At 36.8% G+C, this 23,429-nt stretch overlaps 1 protein-coding gene across 2 annotated transcripts; it reads right to left on the bottom strand.

The window, feature by feature from the left end:
* Window positions 1-2,057: 2,057 nt before the first annotated feature.
* Window positions 2,058-22,656, bottom strand: ATP6V0D2 (ATPase H+ transporting V0 subunit d2). 2 transcript variants are annotated; one of them, XM_009086594.4, is made up of 8 exons: window positions 22,432-22,656; window positions 14,735-14,906; window positions 12,678-12,856; window positions 9,879-9,958; window positions 7,892-7,969; window positions 4,482-4,658; window positions 2,994-3,071; window positions 2,058-2,486 (listed from the first exon to the last, which is right to left on the bottom strand). In XM_009086594.4, exons 1-8 carry the CDS (start codon window positions 22,559-22,561, stop codon window positions 2,325-2,327), a joined length of 1,056 nt encoding a protein of 351 aa, XP_009084842.3. In that variant the 5' UTR covers window positions 22,562-22,656; the 3' UTR covers window positions 2,058-2,324. The 2 variants fall into 2 exon arrangements, with proteins under 2 accessions (XP_009084842.3, XP_050827199.1); XM_050971242.1 differs by lacking the exon at window positions 2,994-3,071.
* Window positions 22,657-23,429: the final 773 nt, after the last annotated feature.

Genomic DNA, 23,429 nt, shown 5'->3' with positions numbered 1-23,429 from the left:
AGCAAACTCTATTATTCTATTTTATATGTCTATATTTATAGATTTATAGGTCTGTAGGTTTGTACTTATATATACACCAGCAGAGAGACTATTTTACTAATATAGGAGTAATGTAAAATATATTCTTTATCAAGAAAGATAGATTTTGAGGAGTTAAACATTCAAAGTCTTAGCTTGCTTGTCCTTGAATTAAATATAATTGCGGTCTATTAAATGCTGTCCTCATTTGGCAAATATCTGGACATTTGTTTTGAAAAAAGCATCAATCAAAACTGATGGTGTCCTTTCCATAGTCTAAAGACCAGTTCTGCTGACAACAGTCATGAAAGCTGCAATTCCTGCTCACTTCTTTCTGAGCCAACAGTATCCAGACTGTAGCAACAGCAGCTGCATATCTTCTCTGGCACAGAATGATTTAGGGTGGAGAGCAGATTCTTTCCCCTTCAAATCACTTCAGAAAATTCTTGGCAGAAAGTCAGCTCATTTGTTTTGTTCGAGTAAGGAGGCCTGATTTATCAGTACAGAAAAAGTATTCATGCACTCTGCTGAATTGCATTAATTAAGTTTCTGTGTCCCAGACCCGTTGAATTTATTATTCTTCTGTTCCCAACATTTTTAAAATGCATATATAGAATTTCATGTAATTTTAATGCAAATGTAGAAAAATCTACAAATTTGTGGCAATGTTTTTTATTTCTTGCTCCTTTGCAGTTTGTGAAGTAGTTTGTGATACACTTTGTGGTATATGAAAGCACTAATCACAGATTAGACTCAGGAATATATTCTTTTTTTGTTTCTTTTTATTTTTTTCTGTATTGCTGGATTTACTAGAGATATAGGCCTTAACATAGAAATGAGACTTGTATTCTTGTCTGATACACTTATTAATTTTAGTCAATTTTTCTAAATTCATACTCAATTATTTCTAAATTAACCTATGAAAATACCTTTCAAAGTGATAATATAAGGTTGTCTGGTATTCACAATAAAGCAAAGAATTAAAATCATCTCAATTCTGCCTTAAATGAATATAGGATGTTCCGGGATATGGCCCTTTGGTGTTATCTGCAGTTCAAGAAGTGTGGTTTTATAAAAAACTCACAAAGTTTATTACTTTTTATGTATCAATGCATGTGCACATTTATGTATTATAGAGAGAGCTATGTTATATCTCAGTTTTTAAGATCATGATGCCTGAATGTTTTTCCATAATTCTAAAGTGTTGACATCAGATAGATTTTTTTTTTGTCTACTCAGCAGGAAATGGGTTGTATTTCTGTATCATATTTACTGAAGGAACAGCTGGCTGAAGAGTGAGATTTGCTGTCGTGCAGCCTGAAACTGGGAAGTCATGCAGAAAATCAAGGTATGACCTGTTTGAAAGATAAAAGGGCAAATTCTTCGAATAGAGTAGGAAGGCAGAATGTCGATAAAGCTTTCAAAATCCTCCCTTTTTCTTCGGCAGAATTAATCTTGTCCTGCTACAATCTGGCTTCAACTGTTCCCTCTATTTTTAGTTACTGATCCTAGCCAGGTCCTCAAATAGCTCAGAGCTGGTGTTGTTTGTGTCTGATGTAAAACTGATACAGACTTGGTTGGCATTTTCATTCATGTTTCATAATCTTCTCTAGTGCATACATAAAGACAATTCTTAGGTGTGCTGGGAAGAGATATTTTTTGTTGCTGTGGACTAGATCAGACGCCTATGGTTTGACACTTAGGGTGCTCCTCATTTGACCACAGAGGAAGAAATATAAACATTTTAGTGATACTGAAGTTACTTATTTACATTTAGTTGCAGAGAGGAGTCACAGTTAAGATCAGGAAGTTTCCCCTTCAGATTTGTTAAGGGCAATCTCAGAGTTTCTCTCTTATTTGTGTATTAAGTCCTTCATACAATCTGTATGCCATGAGAAAGACCCTGGGAGATAGAAGTACTGGTTTAATTGGCCCTTTGAGAAAAACATTATTTAAAAAAAATAAATAAAATTAAAGAGCTTTTCAAATGTCATTGATACAAATCTAGGTTTCACAAAAGAGAAAGACTATAAATGTAAGACGTTGCAGGAGGTTTTTATTGATCAATTAAATTAAAATAGGCACAGTGGGGAGCAAATCTACCAACAAATTTGTGAATAGACCCATTAGTGTTTCCTTATGAAGTACTCGTATCTCTAATTGCATTGCTTTTTTTCCTACGGTGATGTATGTAAGGAGGCTCATTAATACAATTTAAAATATCTGATAAGAGTTGATTTTTGAAATAAGATCTTCTTCTTTTCTATGAAATGATGCATCTTTTCAAGCATCATAGTTTATCAGATTTAGAAAATTGGAATGTAGTTGTTGATTTTGGTTCTGTGTCGCTGAGAAATGCATTCAGCAATCCATACAATATTCCTGCATTCTTGTTCCTTTAACTTCACATAGGCATAAAATACTCCAAAATGAAACTGGTTGTTGAATGCAAGCACATTTAGCTTTACCTGTAGAAAAGATGAAACAAGCGTTATGATAAAATATCAAGGAAGGTGAATGAGATTTTTATATGGTAGTTTTTATGTTCAAGATTTCTTGCAGCTTATATTTAGCAATCTCTTGAGTATCAGTGTAATTGAAATGTCATCTGTGGAATAATTTTGGTAATTGACTACAGCAATATTACAGGAAATAAAAGACAGTGGTGAAATAACTTCTCTAGTAGATTACTCAAAGAAATTTAATTAAGTGGTGTTTATAAGATAGCTTTTGAATAGGCTATCAGGATTGATAGCTCTGTAAAGAGTCTTCAGAAGAATGTTATAGGATTAATTTTACTTAAAAAGGTAAATTCTTCTATTTTGATTCATCCAAATGTTGACAGCCATCCAAAATCTGTGTTCTTGAATAGAAAGCAGTACAGTAGAATCAAAAGCCTGGTACCTCATTCTTGTTTTAATTATTATTCCATGTGAGTAACATTCATTTTTGTATTTTAAGGTTACAAGTTTTACCTCATGTTCAAAAAATGCGTCTTCCAGTGTCTTTTCTCCAGTGCCACTCCCTACTCCTTCAAACACAGCCTTGTATTCCTAAAAGCACAGACAACCACTCCGTGGATATAAGGTACTTTTGCATTCTCTGCAGCACAGACACCTTATATTGCTTTGGAAATTAATCTTTGTTAAGTAGTCTTTCTGTATAGAAAACCTCCTTTATAGATTACAATTCTACATAAATCAAAAGTTAAAAGCATATAATCAGCAAAAGAAAGAAAAATCACATTTGTTCTTGCATTTCTTATCATCATTTCCAACAATTTAAATTAATTTGTTGAAGGCACTAAAAGAGACTTATTGTGGAATGACATTTGACCTTTCACTCCTTTGGGCAGAGAGCACTGAACTTCTTGTACAAATAGTATCCATCAGAGCCAGAGCTCTAAATGGAGCCAAAACACTGAACTCTGATCATCACATGGCTGCTCCTTCTATTTCCAGTAGTCAGCTGGATTTGCTTTACCTGCATTAATATTGTATCCAAATCCATTAGTCTGATTTGTCATCCTGGAATATCCTGTGCAGATACATTTGACTTGATTTCTTAGGTTTTACGTTTCTGTGTAATTTCCTTCTCTGTGTGTTTGGCTTGTTTTGCCCTTAAAGCAGGATTGTAGTAGAGGTCTACTGCAATGGTTCCCAAATTTATATAAATAAAATAACCCACCTTTCTCATGAACAGTCTTGCTCCATACCTCACTGGCACAGTAAGTCATTATTAAAATGTTCTGTTTATGCATAGGAGCAGATGCACAGCTTCACCTTTGTGGGGTTTTTTGTGGAAAAAGCAATAGACCAGACATTTTTTGTGTACCTTCTTAGAGGTAGCTTAAATATTATAGTTAGACAGAGTACAGCAGTTAATTCATAGATCAAGTGTTGCAGATTACTAATCTTTAATAGCAACACTATTTGTATCAATATTAATATTTTCATCTGGCTCTTTGAATCAATTGGTGATTTAGACAAAATGTTTCAGAAGGGAATTTTTAGGGTATACTGGCAATAAATCAAGTTTGGCTAATCTGTGACATGAGTTGTTTGGTCAGCTCAGTTTAAAATGCTGTATGGCTATGCTCCAAAATCTTGGAGACAGGAGCAATGAAATGAAACTCAATTTGGGGAGAGTTAATGGAGTAAGGAAGAGTTTTATTCACTAGATGTTGTTTGCTCTTACTTAAACATCCTTGCAGGAGGAACTTTGTACTGCACTAATGTAATAATGTCTTATCTTAATCTTATCTCTATCTTATCTCTTCATATCAAAAGTCTTTGATCCCATACACTTTTTTATGGGAACTTTAGTACCGCTGCTGATTTTTTTTCATCTCTCGAAAATTCGTTTAACTTGCGTGTATACTCTTAACAATTTTGCTGATGTCAGGAGATGCTAATTAACCATTTTTGTATTGGCTTTTTGTTTCAATAAATTAATTTACATACTGCATAGTATTCTGCAACACACTTCACTTGCTCGTAGTCATCTGCATTGGCCAACAGGTGTAAGCCTTCTGGATAAAGTTTTCCACAGGTTGGATACAGCTTCTCTCGGTCATCTTTACTCAGCTCAGTGCCAAATGAATTAATGGTGATGATAAAAGCACGTCTGTCTGCCTCAAACTTAATAAGCAAAACAAAGAATAAAGAGGTGTTATTAGACATCTCATTCTAAATTAGGGTGGGCATGTTCTGTGGTTTTTTTAGTAAGGCAAACTATGGAAATTTATTTTTTTTTTTTTAAAGTCAACTTGAGAGTGTTGGAAACATTCCTTATTTTTGAAATTGTAAATTCTTATTGGCAAACATGCATTAAATTTTAACTAGAAAATCAAACAAGGCTTTGCTACTACAGTTTTTATTCTGTGATTTTTGTTCCAAAAATATCATTTCTGCTGCTTCCTCATTTCCCTGCTTAGTTACCCAGATGTTGAAAACAAAAAATATCTTCACACCCTCACATGTAAGATTATGCAATAATGATCTTATCAATAAAGCAAATAAAGGAAAGGACAAAGAATCAATAGTACTGCCTGTGACTCAAAGTGCTTTTGATAGTAAAAGTTGAATGAAAATTCTAAACAAGTGTAGCTTCTCAATGCACATATTTAAAAAGATCATTTGATAAGGAGGAGGGGCCCATTTACTTGCCAAGTTAAAGCTTTATGTGGCTCAAATAACAGTTAATTTTTAATACATAGAATCAAAGGCAATATGTTTTCTGTCAGGTTTAGATGGCTGTAGTATCTGTATTTTCACTGCAGCAGCAGACTGAAAGGCAATCCAATGTCTAGCCCTCAGGTTCTTATTTTGTACAAGGCAGTTTCACTTACAATTCTTACAGTATGACTTAAAAATGCAGTAGTAAATAAAAACATTCTTTTTTTCTCTCTTGAAATCTGAATTGACAATGGTTTTAATTCTTTCCTTTATTCCTTACTTTCATGTTTTAAGAACAGCAGAGCCCTTGCTAATTTCAGGGATTACAAAGGGAAAATCTTCCCAAGTGAAGTATATATAGTAGAGGCACATTTAAGGCGGCTTAAAAAATTTCTTATGCTGTGAATATTTGAGCTAGTTTAAGCAAAGAGGTGCTCTTTTCATTTGAATAATAAGGCTGCATTTGCAACACTAATCTGCCACTTTAGCAAAAACACATGTTCACATCTACTCTTGTGTATGGGAACACACAATAACAGGAACTCACTACCCGCTGGCACTGACTTCGGAGTAAGGAAAAGGAGTAAACAGTGAAGAAGTAATGAGAAGAAAATAAGTGTGCTTGAAAAGATTTCTAGCTAATGAATAACAGGGCCAAACTTCACTTCCCTAATTAATAAAAATAAGCCTATTAGACTTACTGAAACCATTTTAGAAGGACAAATGCTTTCTTTTTTTACTTGTTAAAGCCATGTAGAAGCTACCTGTTAGATGTGTAATATTTTGTTGATAAAAAACGTTTGAGGCAATTGCAACTCATGGTAGCAGATGTGGGTTCTGCTTCTGGTGGCTTCCAGTTTGAGAAAATTTTCAGGATAACTGCCATCCACTCTGACCTCTCAATTCATCAAATTATTGGCACATGAGGGTCTTCACAGAGAGTAAGGCCACGAAGCAGCTACTTGGTGACAGTCCATCTGAATGCTGCAGGTAGAGCTGGAGTCAGAGGGTGACCATTTCTTTAGTGCATGTTTGCATGTGGGAGACTGCAGGTTCAGAATTTACCATGGGGCTGTGCTAACAGACACAGCTCTAGCTGCAGTGCAGTGCAGTCCTGCAGTTTCTTGCCAGAATCGGGGCTAAACATGCAGTGTGTGCTGTCCACGGTGGGAAAGAGATCATCAGTACTCTTAATATGGAAGTTTGGCACCACAGGTGGGAGCCAAGGAGCCTCATCTGTAGGGTCAGGTCGGTAGTCTTACATATAAAATTACAAAATAAATAGCAAGTATTCATTTGAATAATTAAACTTGTGGGTTTTTTGTGAATCCGACCGTTTTCAGTCTGTTCTATGTCTCTCTTCAGGTTAATAAAATGTTATAGAAAATTAAATCTTCTATAGAAAGAAGATTTCTTTTTCTAAAGAAAACTTTATCCTCCTGGCTGATTGACATTAGATAGGGATTTTAAAGAAGCTTATCATAGGCTAAATTGTTACCACTGATATACAGGGAGTTTTACCACATGCTTAAACTAACAGTAGTAAGTAATCTGCACTGAGCATGATTTCTATTTAAAAACAAACTTTCTGAAAAATCTGAATCAAATATGCCAGCCAATCAGCCAGTCTCTTGATTTTTATTTTTATGAAGAGTCAATATACTTAATTTCTCTTCAATTTAACTTGATTAGGAGCATTTTGTTTAGAGCATAAATTGAAACATTATGACCTGCTTAATTAAAGTGTGAAATTGCAATCCCTTTTAGGACATTATTTTGTAAAATGTAATTCAGACACATTCTTCCCTGAGGAATGAGCTCCCAGGGTTATTATCTCTCTTCTAAATGCAAACTTTCAGTATGATGTCATCAGACCTCACTGAATATTTTCGGTTTCCAGGGTGTAAAATTGCTTATCCAGAAAAAAAGACTCCTGGAAGCAAGTGGGTGGTCTGGCTGTCAATCTCTGTGAAGAATTGTGATAGACTAAGTGAGAAAAAAAAGAAAAGGGGACCTGAATGCCGAGAATTCAATTTTAGAAATTTCTGCATCTTTTATTAAAATAACAGAGACAAAAATATCATTCACTAGATGCATATATGCTTTGGGAGGAGGGCATTAGGAGCTTTGTATGCCATGGAAAAAAATATTAAACTTTGCTGAGGTGAGACAAAAATATAACACAGAATGTTCTACTTTTTTACATGACACTAATTCCAAAGGTCAATCAACTCTAACCTCAATCTCTAATTTTAATAGGAGAGTAAACAAACGTAGCAGTGCCGTGAAGCTTGAAGATTATTGATTAGTAAATAGACAGTAATGCCAGGCTTTAGCTATCCCAAACTCAATAATCAAAATTTCTGGTTTTTCTACTTAATGGAGAGAAATAGTAAAGGGCAACAGGTTGAGATTTGTGAACTATTTCTTCTTCTCTGCTCTCTGATACAGAAAAATATTAACTGAGACTGCCTCCTCCTTAGTAATGGTCTAGCTGCTTTTCTAGTAAAAAGGTAAAAGTCATCCTTGAATACACAACTCATTACATCTTAGAAAAAACAGGTATATTTAGAGGAGAAGCAAACATTTCACAGATACCTTTGCAAATAAAGAGAAATTGAACAGGAAGAACAAAGCGAAAAAATTATGAAAACATTGTGGAGTACTTTAATGTATAAAGACTGAATGTTTCTTACCTCAAGAATAGGTCTCATTATTTCTGCTGTAGTACCACCTTGTTTTTCACAAAACTTATAAAATGCCTCAAGGTAAGACTACATGAAAGAAGAGAAATATTTTAAATGCTGCTTAAGACCTGGACTAGAATTGCACATAGCCATGAATCTCATTTTTAAATACTTCCATTAGCTTTGATAATTCCACCTATGAATTTAAATTTTAAGTATGTTTTTAATTACTTTGTTCAAATGAAGTTGAAATATTCAAATGCAAATGTCTTTTTTTTACAATTTGAGATCAAATGTTTTCAAAAATTATAATAAGAAAAATATTGTGTTTTACTTGCTCTCTAAAGAAGGAACTTTTTGAGTTCCATTGAGCTTCCACTGCATAATAAGCAGATGGCTAAAGGAAACTCTTCATTTATAGTGTGTGGAGGAGGGGATTTGGGCATATGCCACGGCTGTTGGGCCAGCAGGATGAGGATACACAAACTAATCCCTGCTGCTCTACCCTAAACCCTGGATTAGGACAGAGCAGCAGACAAAGCTCCTGTAATACTGGTCTGCAGAGCCCTCTGGTCTATTAAGGATTCTGGCATCTGCACCCATTTCAAAATACCTGTGCAGAAAAGACACCAAATATCTGAGATGCTGTTCTGCCTGCCTCTCAATCTCCCAAAATACTGTATTAGAGAACATTTATATTAAAATACATTTGCTACAACTTCACACAATATTGTTTGGAGCTGTCACTAACTATGCAATTAAATGAATTTTAAGTAGAGATATCTCAAGGGGGATCTACTGCATAGAATTATGCATTAGGTTCTTTATAGCGCTCTCTGATAGTAGAGCAGAAGCAATTGATCACATTGACAGCTGAAGTAAAGGAGAAATTATCTATTAATAATTTAATAGTGTTTGCTGAATAATACTCAGATGGAGAAATTATCTATTAATAATTTAATAGTGTTTGCCCCTAATACTCAGATGAGCAAGAAGAAAAAAAAATAGATTTGATAAGTGTTAATATATATGTCTACCCACACAGGATGAAAGAATCAAATATGTGTGTTACCAAACTGGAAAAAGTGTCCAGTATAGTAATACTGTGAAAGAATTAAAATACAGTAAAAAATTAATATACATAGGCATAAATGATGTATATTATTTATTGAATGAGAGAATTAGTAAACATTTTAAGAATTAAAAATTGACTTTGGAATTTATAAATATCATTTGTAAGACAAACAAAATTTTATTTTCTTTTCCCCTAGTGCAATCAGACCTCTGTAAAAATACTTCCTGCAATTGGGGAATTCACTGTGAAAGAAAGATGAAAAAGATTTTGAAGAGAATGTGCCAGGAAGATCCACTGATGGATTGGAGTATGTATAGCCTTTACAGAGACCATTGTAAGAATAGTGACCTGTGTGCTAAGATTTGTAAAGAACTTTGAAAATGCAAGGCTCATGTTAAATGCATATCCTTGCAGCACTGCGCTGTAACAAAGCTAAAAATTATTTTTTAAAGGAATAAAATTATACAAAATCCCTAAGTAAAAATCATGTTTGCTAGACTTAAAACGTTTAGACCCTTTCAAAACTCATCTTCCTTTTATAAATAAAGATAAATGTTAGCCAAAAGCCTGCCTAGACTCACTCAGGAGGCAAGAGTTCTCTGGCATTTGGTGGCTGAGTTATTCATAAACAAATCTGTATCTGGATATTAGCCTGACATCTAGAGCATTTTCATTAATGCAATATTAAATTAGAATTTGGATGCAGACCTAAAATTTGAAAAGTCCCCAGACTGCAGAGTAGAAATGGAAGCAGCTGGGTTTCATTGCTGGACTTGAGATCAACCAGATGACCTTACACAGCTTGCTTTATCTCACCTTACTTCTGTTTCCCTATCCATAAAACAGGGTTAATGATACTGACCTGCTTTGCTGAGACATTTGATAAACCCCAAATATTATCATTTTGTTGCAAAGACTTGCCTTGTACAGTTTGTTGCGCATTATTTCAATGTTCATTTCATCCAGGTCGTTTTCAGACAGGCAGTCTTGAAAAAAAGCAGCTGAAACAGAGTTTATAACATAGCAGTATAAGTCTGCATGCTGATAATATGCATCTCCTGTCTATTGCTCACCAGAGTGTGAACAAGGATCCCAGGGTTCTGTTGTACAAGAAAGGGTGATATAAAAGAGAGGAAGAAAAATCCGCTTGATTTTCCCCTTATCCTCCTATCCCCTGTTTTTAATGAGAATCTGCACTGAGGGGAATCAATCAGTGCTGCAGGCAGAGCCCATGTCTCCAGAGAGAATCAAATGGGAATGCTAATGAAAGTCCTAATCTTCTCTAAAGTACATAGTTTGGTTATTATGGAGATTTTCTAGTGAGGGACATGAAAAATAATTTTTGTCTGAAATCATGCAGGTATTCTGCAATTGTTAAGGAGAATCATAGAATCCTCTTTCCTATTTTCCCTTTTCTTCTTTGCAGATGTAGTGTGGGAAAGGCAACAGGTTGCAGCTGATAAAGGGCACACGCTTTGACCTTGACCATCTGTGCTTATGGGTCCTTGGCAGAACTGACTAAAGAGCAAGCTTTGGAGTAGGGAGGCAGTGGATGAATTTCACTTGTGCAGCTGGACCATTTAAAAATATGATATTCACAACCAACATGTGCCTCTTGCTGTTCTGAGCTATCCCTGTGGGGCAGAGTAATACCATATGAAAATGTGTTTTCCCAAGCTGTGGCAATGGAAGAGAGTATTTAGAGAGAACATATGAGCCTGGCCATGTTTTGTGGTCTTATCCCAGCCTACTTTCCCTGCATCCAGATTTTGAATGGAGAATATCAGGGAGTGTAGCCCTAAGAGTTCCCTTCAGTATCTCCTTATGGATCTATTGCCCACAAATGTGTCCCATGACTTTAAAGAGCTGATAACACTCTCTTCTTTTATGAACTAGTTTAGCAAAAAGAAAAACAAAAACCCAGAAATTTACTACCAGTTGTGTGAGAACAGTGGTTTAGTTTACCTTTTAACACTAATTTTCTGCTGGCACTTGGTCTTCTGAAGGATTTGGTAAGCAGCAGTTCATAACTCACTGTGAACAAACCACTTCTCTAAGGAATCTGTAAACCATGTCCGTATCTCTGATCAGCTTTGTCCACTCCAAACTGCAGTCTGGAATTTTTAGTGAGTCTACATATGGCAGCACTGTTCATTTTAGCTGTCCTGCTCTGTCCCTTCTCAGATCTCACTGTACAGTGTGCCAGTGCCCAGGCACTGATGGCACTGTGCTGCAGGGAAAGGCAGGACTGTGCTGTGCTGGACACAGGCAGCTCCAGCTGGGACCCACCAAGGCACAGCCCAGCCCCTCAGTCAAGCAGGTGTATCTTAAGGAGGCTTACCTAAAAAACAAATTGGGACTTTTTGCCAGGGCATGTAATGATAGGACAATGGGGAATGGCTTTAAACTGAAAGAGGGTAAGTTTAGATGTTAGGAAGAAATTCTTAACTGTGAGAATGATGAGACAGGAATAGGTTGCCCAGGGAAGTTGTGGATGCCCCATGCCTAGAATTATCCAAGGCCTGGCTGGATGGGGCTCTGAGCAACCCGGTCTAGTGGAAGGTGTCCTTGCCCATGGCAGGTGGGTTGGATCCAGATGATCTTTTAGTTCACTTCCAACCCAAACCATTCTATGATTCTATGGCTCTAAACTCCCCCTGCTCCTTGTGACTGCCCTGCCTGTCTGGGGGGACACAGTGTCACCTGCAGGGATAACAGCAGGGCAGAGAAGAGGAGCCTGGCCTGAAGGAGGAACAAAGGCTGGAGGAAAGGTATTTTCCCCAAGTGTCTGAGTGTTTCATTATTTTTTCTTTGTTTCCTTATATCTGGATCAGTAATTAATTATGTCATACATATATAAATCAGTAATAAATCAAGTTAATTTCCCCACAGATTTAGTCTGGTTTGCCTGCAACAGTACTTTGTGGGTGATCTCAACCCACAATCTATTTTTCCCACCTTTTTTCTCCCCCTCATTGTGCTGAGAGTAGGAGGTGAGCAAGCGGCTGGGTGGGAATTTTTTTCTGTCTGGGGCCAAACTATCACACATTTTTGAGAAACAGAACCCAAAACCTTTCACAGTACTGAAGATGAGGGCACATAATGGTTTCATATACATTCAAATACATCCAGTTCTGTCTTATTCTCAGTGCCCTTCACAGGCTATTAGGTTTTGTTCATTTGGCTGCTGCACCACATTGAGCAGAGTTTCATCTTAATTTCATGATGTGACATTCCCAGACTTTACCCTGCTTTGCTCTTAGATTTAGTTCTTCAAAATAGGACTTTTCTTTGTATTTGAACCATGCCCAAATCTCAAAAGGGATTCTGGGTTCTACCACGACATCTAATATTTATTAGTAGCTGTCTGTCTGCTTGATCCTTAGAGAAGACATATTTTTTTAACATAATGTAGGTTTTAAATAAAAATATAAATGTTTTAAATCAGTTACTACTTTGAATAGAAAAGATATACACTGCACTTCTTGAGTAACATGTTTTTTTCTGAGTCTGCTACCCAAGGTGGATATAGAAGCTATTAATAAATGTTAATAAAATATGTTCCTGAACACCCCTTCAGGTGTTCTTGATCTACAATTCGAGATTTGTGTTAACAAAACGCAGTATATCCAGTGGGAAACATCCTGTTCTAAAAGAATACAGGATTAGTAGTTTTGAAAAAAAAAAAAAAAGAAAATAATAATAGCTTAGTGTTTTTACCTAATGGTGTGTCAACCAAAATTGCATTGAAGAGTTCAGTGGGGTTTGAGGCAATGCTGACTGCTTCCATTTGCTCAAAGCTTCCCAATGGATGGCACTTGGGAACAAGTTCAGCTATGGGTCGCTGATGTAATGTGCCAGTTATTAAAAGAATTACATTGTCAATCATATAGTTGTATCTGTATTGGAAAGAAAAAGTAAAAGTAAATTATTTTTATTATCAACTTTCACTTGAAAAAATAAAAACCAAAACATTTTGAAAATTAGATGTAATACCAAAGTATTATCAGAATGCATGTTCGTTCTCTATCAATAGCTCATCAAAAATCAACAGAAGTTTTTCAATAGCAAGTAGATAATACAGCAGTAGTTTTAAACCTGATTGTTACCTGACTGATATGACTGATTTAGAAAATGGAGATTTTTAAAGAAGGTGGTACTGACACATGACTTTAACAGCTGAGATGTAGATTCACTGTAATAAGGGACAATGAGTGGTATCCAAAGCAAATCACCTGAGCTAACAACTTTTCAAGCTTGGGATTTTTAAATTTCATATATACCATCTGGACAAAGAAGTACATGGGAATCTTGGCACTAAAAGTGCAGAGTTCATGCAGTTGGTCCAATCTAAGATTTTCTTCTCACTCAGCTTTAAACATCCTCCCATGAGGGAGTTAAGAACAGGCTCTTACAGATTTCTTCTCTATTAAAGTTTTCTTTTGAGTAGAAGTTTTCTATCAGCTTCATACTAGTTTTAGTGTCAAAGGGGCTGATGAGTATCTTGTCAGTGACTTGGAAATGGGAACATAATTACTTTGAATGCCAGTCTTGAGTTTGCATTGTTGACTAAAAACACAGCTAGAAACATACAGGGATTTATATGTTCTCACCCAAAATATGTAAAGGGGCTTGAGGATCTGGTGGAAGGTAGTTCAATGATTTCTGTGAAATATCTTCAACCAGTGTATCCATTATTTAAAAAAAAAACAACAGTGAGCAGAAGTTGTGCTTACACATCTATACATTTCTGTCAATGAGTGTGAGAAGAGAACTGCCAAAATTTTCATGCTTTCATTTTTATTTCCCTGAAACAAAATGTAAACATTGCATGCCCACAGGCATCCTAGGACAGCCTTTAAGATCCTGTTAATTTATCAGCCTAAAAGTGGTCAGCTACACCTGACCAGGAAAAAAAATGGTGATAGTTTCTTTTTAACTGTTATAATAAAACTGCTCCTTGAAAGTTAGTTGAACAGTTCATTGTTCTTGTTAAAATATATCGAAAGTATAAGATCAAGGAGAGTAAATAGGTAAAATATCCAGCTGGTATTTTGCTAGTCCATGTTGCTATATTGTTATAAAGCAGTTCCTTGTTCTTCAAGGTGCTTAAGTCATTCATTTGCAAGTTTCATCTATTTATGATGGTATTGAGGTCAGAGATTTCTCTTCATCTGGCATCAAACAGCAGGTGAACTTTCAAATAAAGCTACTTGGATCTGTGTACCTTGCAATATACCATGTAAAGTCCTTCTGTTTTTTATTTATTTGGTCAAATAGTATAAAAATTATGACAGGTGTAGGATGTGTTGTCTTTCCCCCTTTAAAAAGAGTCTAAATTTGCCACATACCTAGGAATGAAATAATTTCCCTGTGCATCATGAAATTGTTAACCTTGGATGAATCACGCCACCCTCCCAAATGTAGTTTTTCAACTTGTCTGACTTAACCAGTGTTTGAAAAATTTAACCATTTTAAAATTAATTAATCTCTACCACTTCTTCTGCTGCTGTTCCCACAAAGAAAACTGCTTCTGTTCTTTAAAATAATTACCTGCAAAGACAACAGCTCTTCATATACACATACAGTATCAGAATTTATATCAGCAAGGAAAGCATGCAAATGTAGCAGTATCAAAGTAATTTTGCTGGTTTTAAAACTTAATAAAAATTCCAATATGTATAATTTACACTATTTTAACTGCTTTTTCTGAGTGCTAAGATATGTGGTGAGCTATTTTACTACTGTGTGGTAAGCTATGTGGTAATATTACTTACGTGACAAAATTCAGAAAAGTGGCAAGTGGTTCAAAAGCGTGGTTTCTGAAGTAATGAAATTCTGTGAGTAGTTTTGTTTTCAGTTTTTCATCGATGGTGGAAACAGTGAGAGGGCCAGTTTCATTTGCCAAGAAATTTCCATAGTCTGTAGTCTGTAGATGTAACTTCAGATCTGAAATTCAGGAAAGATCATGAGAATAAATTTTCATATTGTCTGCAACCAAATTTTTTTTTAAAGTTAATTTCTAATACACTTTTATATTAAGCAACTAATAATACTCTATTGGTAAGTTTTTTGCATAGCTATAATAGAGTGTAAAAGCAAAATTGATGCAAATTTGTGCTGCCTTCTACCAGTAAGACTTTTTGCATACTGTAGAAAAGAAAAAATAATTGATGCCTTTGTCAGAAGTTTCACCATCAGCTTTCATTTTCAGACATACCAGATAGACTGTTTCTCACTACTGTCTGTAGTCCTCCCTCATCAGGTTTGTTCAATGTTTTGATTTCACTGATTTGCACCATTACAATGCGTCAGTTGTTTTGTCTGCTGCACTCTTACAGACTGTTTTGCATTAATAGGAATAATCCTTTAACTTTGGTAAGGTCTTAAATATTCCCATGAAACATCTAAATCTCAAATCAGATTATAATCTTCTGTTATCAGGCTGCCTGAAGAAGAGAAGGAAACACATCTTGCCTGGCACACATTCTGGACTCCAAATGGATTCTGCAGTGGAGCATTTGAAAGGGGAGAGTTTACACTCTCTTAGCATTTCTGGTTTGGCTTTCTCTGATTTATGGCTGCTACTAGCAAATCCTAAGAAGCTGTTCCAGAAACTTGGGTCATTGTGACATTTTCTGTTTGAGCTCTCAACCCTGGTGACTGGGGAAAACGAGTTGTTTTGACCACAAAGTTAAAAGAAACTTTCATGATATCCTAGAATTAATATGACGAATTTTCTCTGCTAGCCATTTTTTACCATGAGGCATAAGCAAGCATTTGAATAGTTTCTTGCTGTTCAAAGCAGTTTAGTGTTTTCTTTTAGAAAAGGCCCCACTGCAATCCATAATTGTGTTCAAATGCTATATTAAAACTATTTTAAATTATAGATTGGGATTCTGTACATGATGTGGGCATTCATAATAATTAGACTTCTATCTAAAATCTGAACTGATAATTAGGGAAAAGGACAGCAAAACTTCCACTGATGGAAATAAGGTTGTACCTGTAAAGAAGTTAATTTGCAGTTAGCAAGGTAGGCATTTATCAGTACAGTAGCTACTTTTGCCTATTTGCCTGTGTGGATACTTCCTCAGTATGCAATGAGGCTGCCTACACTGAGACTTAAAGCAAAAGAACTAGTACAGTGTGAAGGAAACTCCTACATTTAGCCCTGTAGCTTACTGAGATAAAATTCATTGAGTCTTCTATGAAAGTTGGCTGCTTCTCAAGGTTGCTCAGAGTCCTGTCCAATCTGGCCATGCATGTTTCCAACCTCTCTAGGCAACCTCTTCCAGTGTTTACCACCCTCCTTGTAAAGTAATTCTTCCTTATATTTAGTCTGAACCTATCCTCTTTTAGTTTGAAACCATTGCCCCTTGTCCTATTGCTACAGGCCCTATTAAAAAACTTGTCTCTATCTTTCTTGTAACTCCCCTCAGGTACTGAAAGTTGGCAATAAAGTCTTCCTAGAACCTTCTCCAGGACCAACAGTCCCAAATGTCTCAGCTTTTCCTCACTGGAGAGACATTCCAGCCCTCTGATCATCTCGGTGGCCCTACTCTGGACTCAGTCCAAGAGGCCCATGTCCTTCCTGAGCTGGGGACCCTGGAATTGGACACAGTACTCCAGGTGGGGTGTCTCAAGGGCAGAGCAGAGGGGAGGAACCATTTCCCTCCCTTGCTTTAGATGCAGCCCAGTTGGTTTTCTGGGCTGTGAGCACACATTTTCAGCTCATGTCTGACATTTTGTCCAAGAGTCGGAGACATCCAAGTCCCTTCCCATAGGTCTGCTCTGAATTCCTTCCTGCCCCAGCCTGCGTTGATAGCAGGGATTGCCTAACCCAGGTGCAGGACCTGACCCTTGGCCTCATTGAATCTCGTGAGATTCCCATGGGCTCACTTCTCCAGCTTTGCTAGTTCCCTCTAAATGACATCCTGTCCCTCAGTTGTGTCCACTGCACAACTCACTAATTTGGTGTCACATGCACCACTCAGTTTGGTGCCACCTGCAAGCCTGTTGACAGTGCACTCGATCCCACTGTCTGTGTCACTGATGAAGGTATCAAGCAGTACTGGTCCCAGAAAGGACCCATCAGGGACACTGCTCAGCACTGAGCTCCATCTGGGCTTTGAAGCATTGCCCACTACACTCTGGATGCAGCCACTCAGCCAGTTCCTTATCTGTCAGAACCCAGGACATTCCTTTGCCTGCCCTGGAGGACTTGAGACCTTGGCAGGGAGCTCAGAGACCTTGGCATGGAGTGAAAAACACCTGTGCCTTCGATTTTAACCCATGGAAGCAATTACCAACTTTTTGTGAAGATTTGCAAGCCACAAGAGTTTGATTAGAATGATAGTCAATTTATCACAGGGTGAAAAAGTAGAATTTTGGGGATTTAGAGTGGGGGTTCAAGAGGCAAGATGGAGGAATCTATGTGTGTCCTGTCCTTCTTCTTTTTGTCCTCCGTCTTCTGCTGTGATGGTGGCACTTTTGGGTTGGTTTAGGATAGAGACAGACTAACATAGGTGATAGGTATTGGAAAATTATTGTAAATAAAGTACACATAGTTTTTAGTAGAAAAAGATAACACTGCCCCAAGGGTGGTCAGTGTGCCTCAACCCAACCTGCTGGACAGATCTCCTCAGATCTCCTTTTTTGGACAGATCTCCAAAAAAGAATGTATTAGATAAGAGAAAATAAACAACCTTGAAAAGCAGAACTGAGGAATCTCGACTTCTTTGGTTACAGGGCTGGGAAAAAAGACTCTTTAATACCCCAGGAGCCATTCCAGCAACACAAAACCCAAGACTTATCCACCAAATATAGTCTATTCATCAAATCTGTATCAAATGACATAACACACTTAGAACAAGTCATACTTTCAGTACCAACTTCCATGTAGGAAGAGGAGAAATAGAATCCAAATATGAAAAAAGAAACACAACTGTAGAAAGACGGAAAGATAAGCAAGGCTAAAAGAAAAATGAAAATGCAGTTATACCCAGAAATTAGTCTACATAAGACCAAGTTTTTAAAAGCTCATTAATATTTTGATTTTACACCTACGTTTCCTGTGAAAACTGTTAATTCCTACTTTTCTCTTTTTTGTTGCAAAGAGTACAAAAATACTTGACATATGCTGAGATTAGATAATACTACTTCATTAGATGCAAAGCTCAATTCCAACTTTTCTCAGTTCCTTTTCAGATGAACCACAGATATCTACTTTTACCCACACTGAGTAAATGCCTTTCAAACACAGTACTTTTCAGGTGTTAATTACATAAAGCAGACTGTAAAACCCAAATATCAGCCCCAAGTATTGACCATTCTGAAGTGTGATTAACATCATCATAAGATGAACAGAAACAAAAACCTGCTGATTGAGAGTAGTTTCACAAGACTTTGTTACTCTTCCTCAGTTCTCTGATTGATTTGAGTGGCTTCATAAACCATGCCTTAATATAAGGCACAAAAAATATTAGCTATAATTCATTTAATAGCCTCACCCATCTCCCAAAAGCTATGGAAGCAATTTTATACCCAGGAATGTTGGGTTTAAAACCCTGTCAGTTACACAGCCTTCTTTATAGATGTATTTATTTAACTGAATAGATAAATGCCAACATGCATACTGTATGTAGGAAGAAATATTTGACTCCATCTCATGGTCTTGGCCAAAACAATCATCCACAAGTTCCAATACCATATAATATCAACCAGTTAGGTCATAATCAGAGTTCACATCAAGACAGAGTTCAGTGCAGCTCAGAGACTGAACTGGTGGACCTAAATTATAGTCCTTTCTTTGCTGCTGGCATAAATAAGGGCTGGGAACTATTGCTGTCAGACACTCGCACTAGTGACGTGACTTGGTGACTCAGCAGGAGTAGATGGCTGAGCATTACGGGGCCTCAGACATTCCTGTTCACCAAAACCTTTTATTGATGGTGGCTGCTCCTTTTCTCAGGGTCTCTTGGAGACCTACACAAGACTCTGGCCTTTGTCCTAAAGATCCCTAGGGAAAAAAATTCCTGTATTTCAGTTGTCATCCATTCATTTTGATTGCCATCCATATGCATTGTCTATTTCCTCATTAAATTACACACAGGGAAACAACTTATAGGAAAAGTTTGACCTTAAATAATTATGTGAGTTTACTCACAACTGAACAGCAAACAAACACAATTAACTAAAGTATGACTAAAAGGAATTAATGCACAGAGGGAGACTAGTTTAAGATGATTGCAGTTAAGACAGGAATAATCCTATCAAAAAGAAAGAAAGTATTGTGAGAACTTTAACAGAGTGCTAACCTGGTCTCTTGGCATCAAGTTCATGGTAATTTGTCTGACCCCCCCCACCAACCAACTAGCTGCAGTTTTCTTTCCTTTAACACTGTTATTTCAGACACCATGTGCTGGCAGGCTCTGGCTCTGGCTCTGGCAAGTTAAGTAAACTTGTTTCAGTGATTCTGCTGGGACAAGCATCTGCTGAGATGCTTGTCCTTCTGTGACTTACCCTGCTTTTTACAGAGCAGAAGTCTTCCTATCACAGAATAAAGCAAGAGAAAAACAAAACAGTGCATTTAAACACCTCCACACTCCCACACCCCCATATTTTACTTCAAAATGTCAGCTAGGTTGCTCTGGGAACCTCATTCCCTTGAAACAGATGATGTCATAGGGCCAAACCAGTAGCATGCAGCCCATTAGGTAGCTCCATGGAAATCATAGTTCAACCAAGCTGAAAAAAGATTTCTAAATGGGGCTGAAAGCCTCTCCTCCTGCCTGTATGGCCCTGAATTGAGAGGACACAGTGGTATCATTAGCCTGTTAGCAGTCTTCTTTCTTAATTTCCATCTTGCTTTTACACTTGCTCCCTGATTTTCAAGCAGATGTAAAGCACTAATCTACAGTTTTTCTTGTGGTTCTTCAGTAGTGATGTTATGGTTTCCTCTCTAGAGACAGCAAAACCACTTTGAAATTAAAAGATCTTTTTGCTTCTGTTTATGGGTTACTTTGAGTGGTTTTGATTCTTGTTTTCTGCTTGTTTATTTTAGCATATTTATAGTGGTTTTAGTCAGGCCATTTTTTGTGGTGTGGTGCTAAGCCACAGAATGCAGAATAGGGTAAATTTATTACCTTTTAACATGAAGACGTGATGGCATTACTGAGTAAGCACAGATCCTCTTGCTGAATTTTTCAAATTTAAATAAAAGACAATGTATGAAATTCACTTTGGAAATTTACTTTAGGTAGGAGTCTGTGGGTTTGGTGCACTCTACACTCACGGTGAAAGTTCAGTATTGCAGCATCCTACATGTGCAGAGAAATAAATATGTTTATCATCATGTAGAAATCCATTTCTCATATTTTTATTATAAATAATACATTTGGTGGGTAAATGGTGGGAATCTGTTAGCTGTCTATAATAAGTAGAAAAAAGTTGCAGTGGTGGAAGAGATGCAGCTGAATAGAGAAAAAGGGGAAGTGATAGTGGGTAGTAGAGATGGGCTTGGAGGAGGGATGATGAAGGCTGCTGCTTCTATTGATGAAATAATTTGCATTCTAAAATTGAATGAACACTAGAAAAAATAAGTTTCAAAAATAAAACTAATTGTTCTTCCTATTATAAATTTTAATTAAGAATGGTTTTTATCTCTGTGTTGTTACCTGTCCATCTGCTTCATGCTCTTAAAAATATTGAAGGTTTATATATCTTAGAAATATTTAGTAAATAACTTTCTCATGGTGGTAAATAACTTCCTTATAGCATGATTTAAAATTTAGGGTATTTTTAGCTATGCTAAACTTAACATGAGCAAGTATTCTTTTGTGAAGGGTACAAATAATCCCTTTTGCTTAAAAGCTTTTAACTGCATATCTTTTCTTCTTATTCAGAAGCAACCAGGAATTTTTTCCTTCATGAAGCTTTGGATGACATAATTTATTGAGTTCATCTGCAGGGAGAAGTGAAGTGACAACAGAGTTTAGTTATTCTACCAATCGGTTCTTTGTGTCTTTTATAGACGTTTGAAGCTGTTACCTTTTTCCAAAGTCTGTATCCTTATGCAGTAGGACTTTTTCACTTAAACTATTAAATACTATATCAAGAGTTGCTGTAGAGTCTGTAAGCTGCATAGATCACAAGTGCTGGAACAAATGGGGTAAAGAAACAGTTGATTTTGTCCAGCAGACATAAGGAATAGATTTCAGTTCTCAGAGTGTATACATCTGTCCTGTGTGCCTGAACTGCCACTGTATTTAATGGAGAGCTGGTACAGCTCTCCAGGTTATCAGCAGAAGTAGACAAATGCACTTGGTCTGCTCAATAGTGTCTAGATTCCATTGACTGTATTGATAAACTCTTTTTAAATATATTCCTAGAAGAGGAACTTTATTCTGCAGACAGGTAAATATCTATGTGCATTTCTTTAAATGTAGTTGTTTTAATCTGAGAGATGAATGGCAAGCAATCTTCTCAGATTTGTGTTATTACTTATATTAATACTTTAGACAGCCTCAAAACCCTGTTGGATATGGTAATCATCATTCTTCTCTTTTTCTTACTCCAAACCCATTACTGCATGTACAAATCAGCCAAAGCTTAAAATAGAGTGAGCTTATTCATTTTCCTTCTTCCTTTTCCAAACTGATCTAATAAACTGCAAGTTATAGAAATTGAGTTTACAATCATAGCTTTCATTTTGCAGTCAGGAAAATGAACTTTATGTTCCTTTAGAAAGATGATTTCTGTTGCGTTTTTTCTTGCCAAGTATCTAAAGGTATGTCATATGATTCTTTGGTACAACTCTGTCTTCATCAGGCTGTGACCAGTCTTGGCCACAGAAAGCTGTTTTGGAAACTACTGTGTGTTCTCTTTATTACTGTGGCAAAGTCACCTTGAAAAGAGCTTTTTTTTTTTTTTTTTTTTTTTTTTTTTTTTTTTTTTCCCCTATTTCCCTAAGTTTTATCTTTGTGGAGTCTAGTTTTCTGTTCCTGGTAAGCAGAGTCTTCACTACTGCCCTAAAACTCAGGAAGTAACAAATTACTAAAATCATGTATTTTCTAGAGAAACTCAGAGCCAAATAGCAAGCTTTTAACAAGATTTTGGGAACTGTTTTATACAGCTGAAATTGTTTGAACATTCCAAACCTGAACTGTTCTATAGCATTACTAAAATCTGTGAGAGAGTTGCCAATCTCCATAAGAACTCTGTGGTTGAGATTTCTAAACCTTATCAGTAAACCAGAAAGTCCCATTATCTGCATTGCTTAGCAAATTACAGCCTGCACACAAATCACAGTCTATGGAAAGCTATTAACTTAAATATGAGAACAGATCTTCAAAGGACAGCGGGGTTATCTCTGGGTTTAAGACAAACTCTCAGTAGTTCAGTCTTTTACCTTCCCTTCTTGGAGCACCTAAACAACAGTGTTTCTCCCTGAATAAAATGAACCAGCACTTACCTTCTAGCGTCTCACACTGTGCTAAATTGACATAGTCCGCACTTGTCAGGATCCCACCTTTGAACCCTCGGACCAGACCCTCCAAGTAGCCATGGTCCACATTGAAGTAAAATTCTGAGTATCCTGGCATGGAGAAAATAGATATTTAATCTCTCTTCCGGGTACTTGATGGCACTGAATATCTTCCACCAACTGTTTTTACCCTCTTTGGGAGGAGTGACAAAGAGTCACGGAATTCCTGCCAGCCTATGACTGTGTTTTACCAACTGGTTTCTTCCTGTTTCTTGCTCCTACTGTAGTTCCAGTACAGTTGATGCTTGCACAACGGCCAGCCAGTAAATCCAACTCCCTCCTGTCAAAGCCAGAAAATGAACATGTTATTGCTGGAAGAGAAGCCAAAAAGGAAGTGCAGGATTTAACCCCTGCTTGCAAGGATGCTTTGCATTGCTTGGAGAATGAGAAAACACATTACAAAGCTTGAATATAATGGTATTATAAACAGGAAGTTGTTTGAGAATGCCTATAGAGGAAATACTTCTGCAGTAAAATAGTAGTCTGTGGCAGAACAGAGCCTATTCAAGGAGCTTAGATGGTTTGGTAGTGTCCCTGCATTGCTTTCTTTTTTTAGCATTTTTGCTTGCTGGAAATTTTCTGCTGCTCATCTCTATCACCAAATATGAATTATAAGAGCCTTCTGAACATTAGAAGTGTGAACTTTAGATGATGTGCAGAGTTGAAAGGTTTTTGAAGGGTTTGACTTTCATTGTCCTCAAAAGTCATTATCCAGAACTTGCCTCCAAACCAGAGTTTGTCCTGGTGTGCCACCCATACCTAAAAACACACAGTCATTTCTCAGAGCTTTGAACATGATTGGTGTATTGTGTTGGCTGAAGGCATGCACCATGGCTAGTCTGTTGACCCTTGTGCTGAAATGTGCCTGCAGCAAGAGTTGTGAGTTGACAGCTGGTGGGACAAGGCTGTGACTATGACACCTTCTC

Source organism: Serinus canaria, chromosome 2 (genome assembly GCF_022539315.1).
Source record: "Serinus canaria isolate serCan28SL12 chromosome 2, serCan2020, whole genome shotgun sequence".
Lineage (NCBI taxonomy): Eukaryota > Metazoa > Chordata > Aves > Passeriformes > Fringillidae > Serinus > Serinus canaria.
The sequence above is the reverse complement of the archived record's forward strand: the minus strand, read 5'-3'. Positions and strand labels throughout refer to the sequence as shown.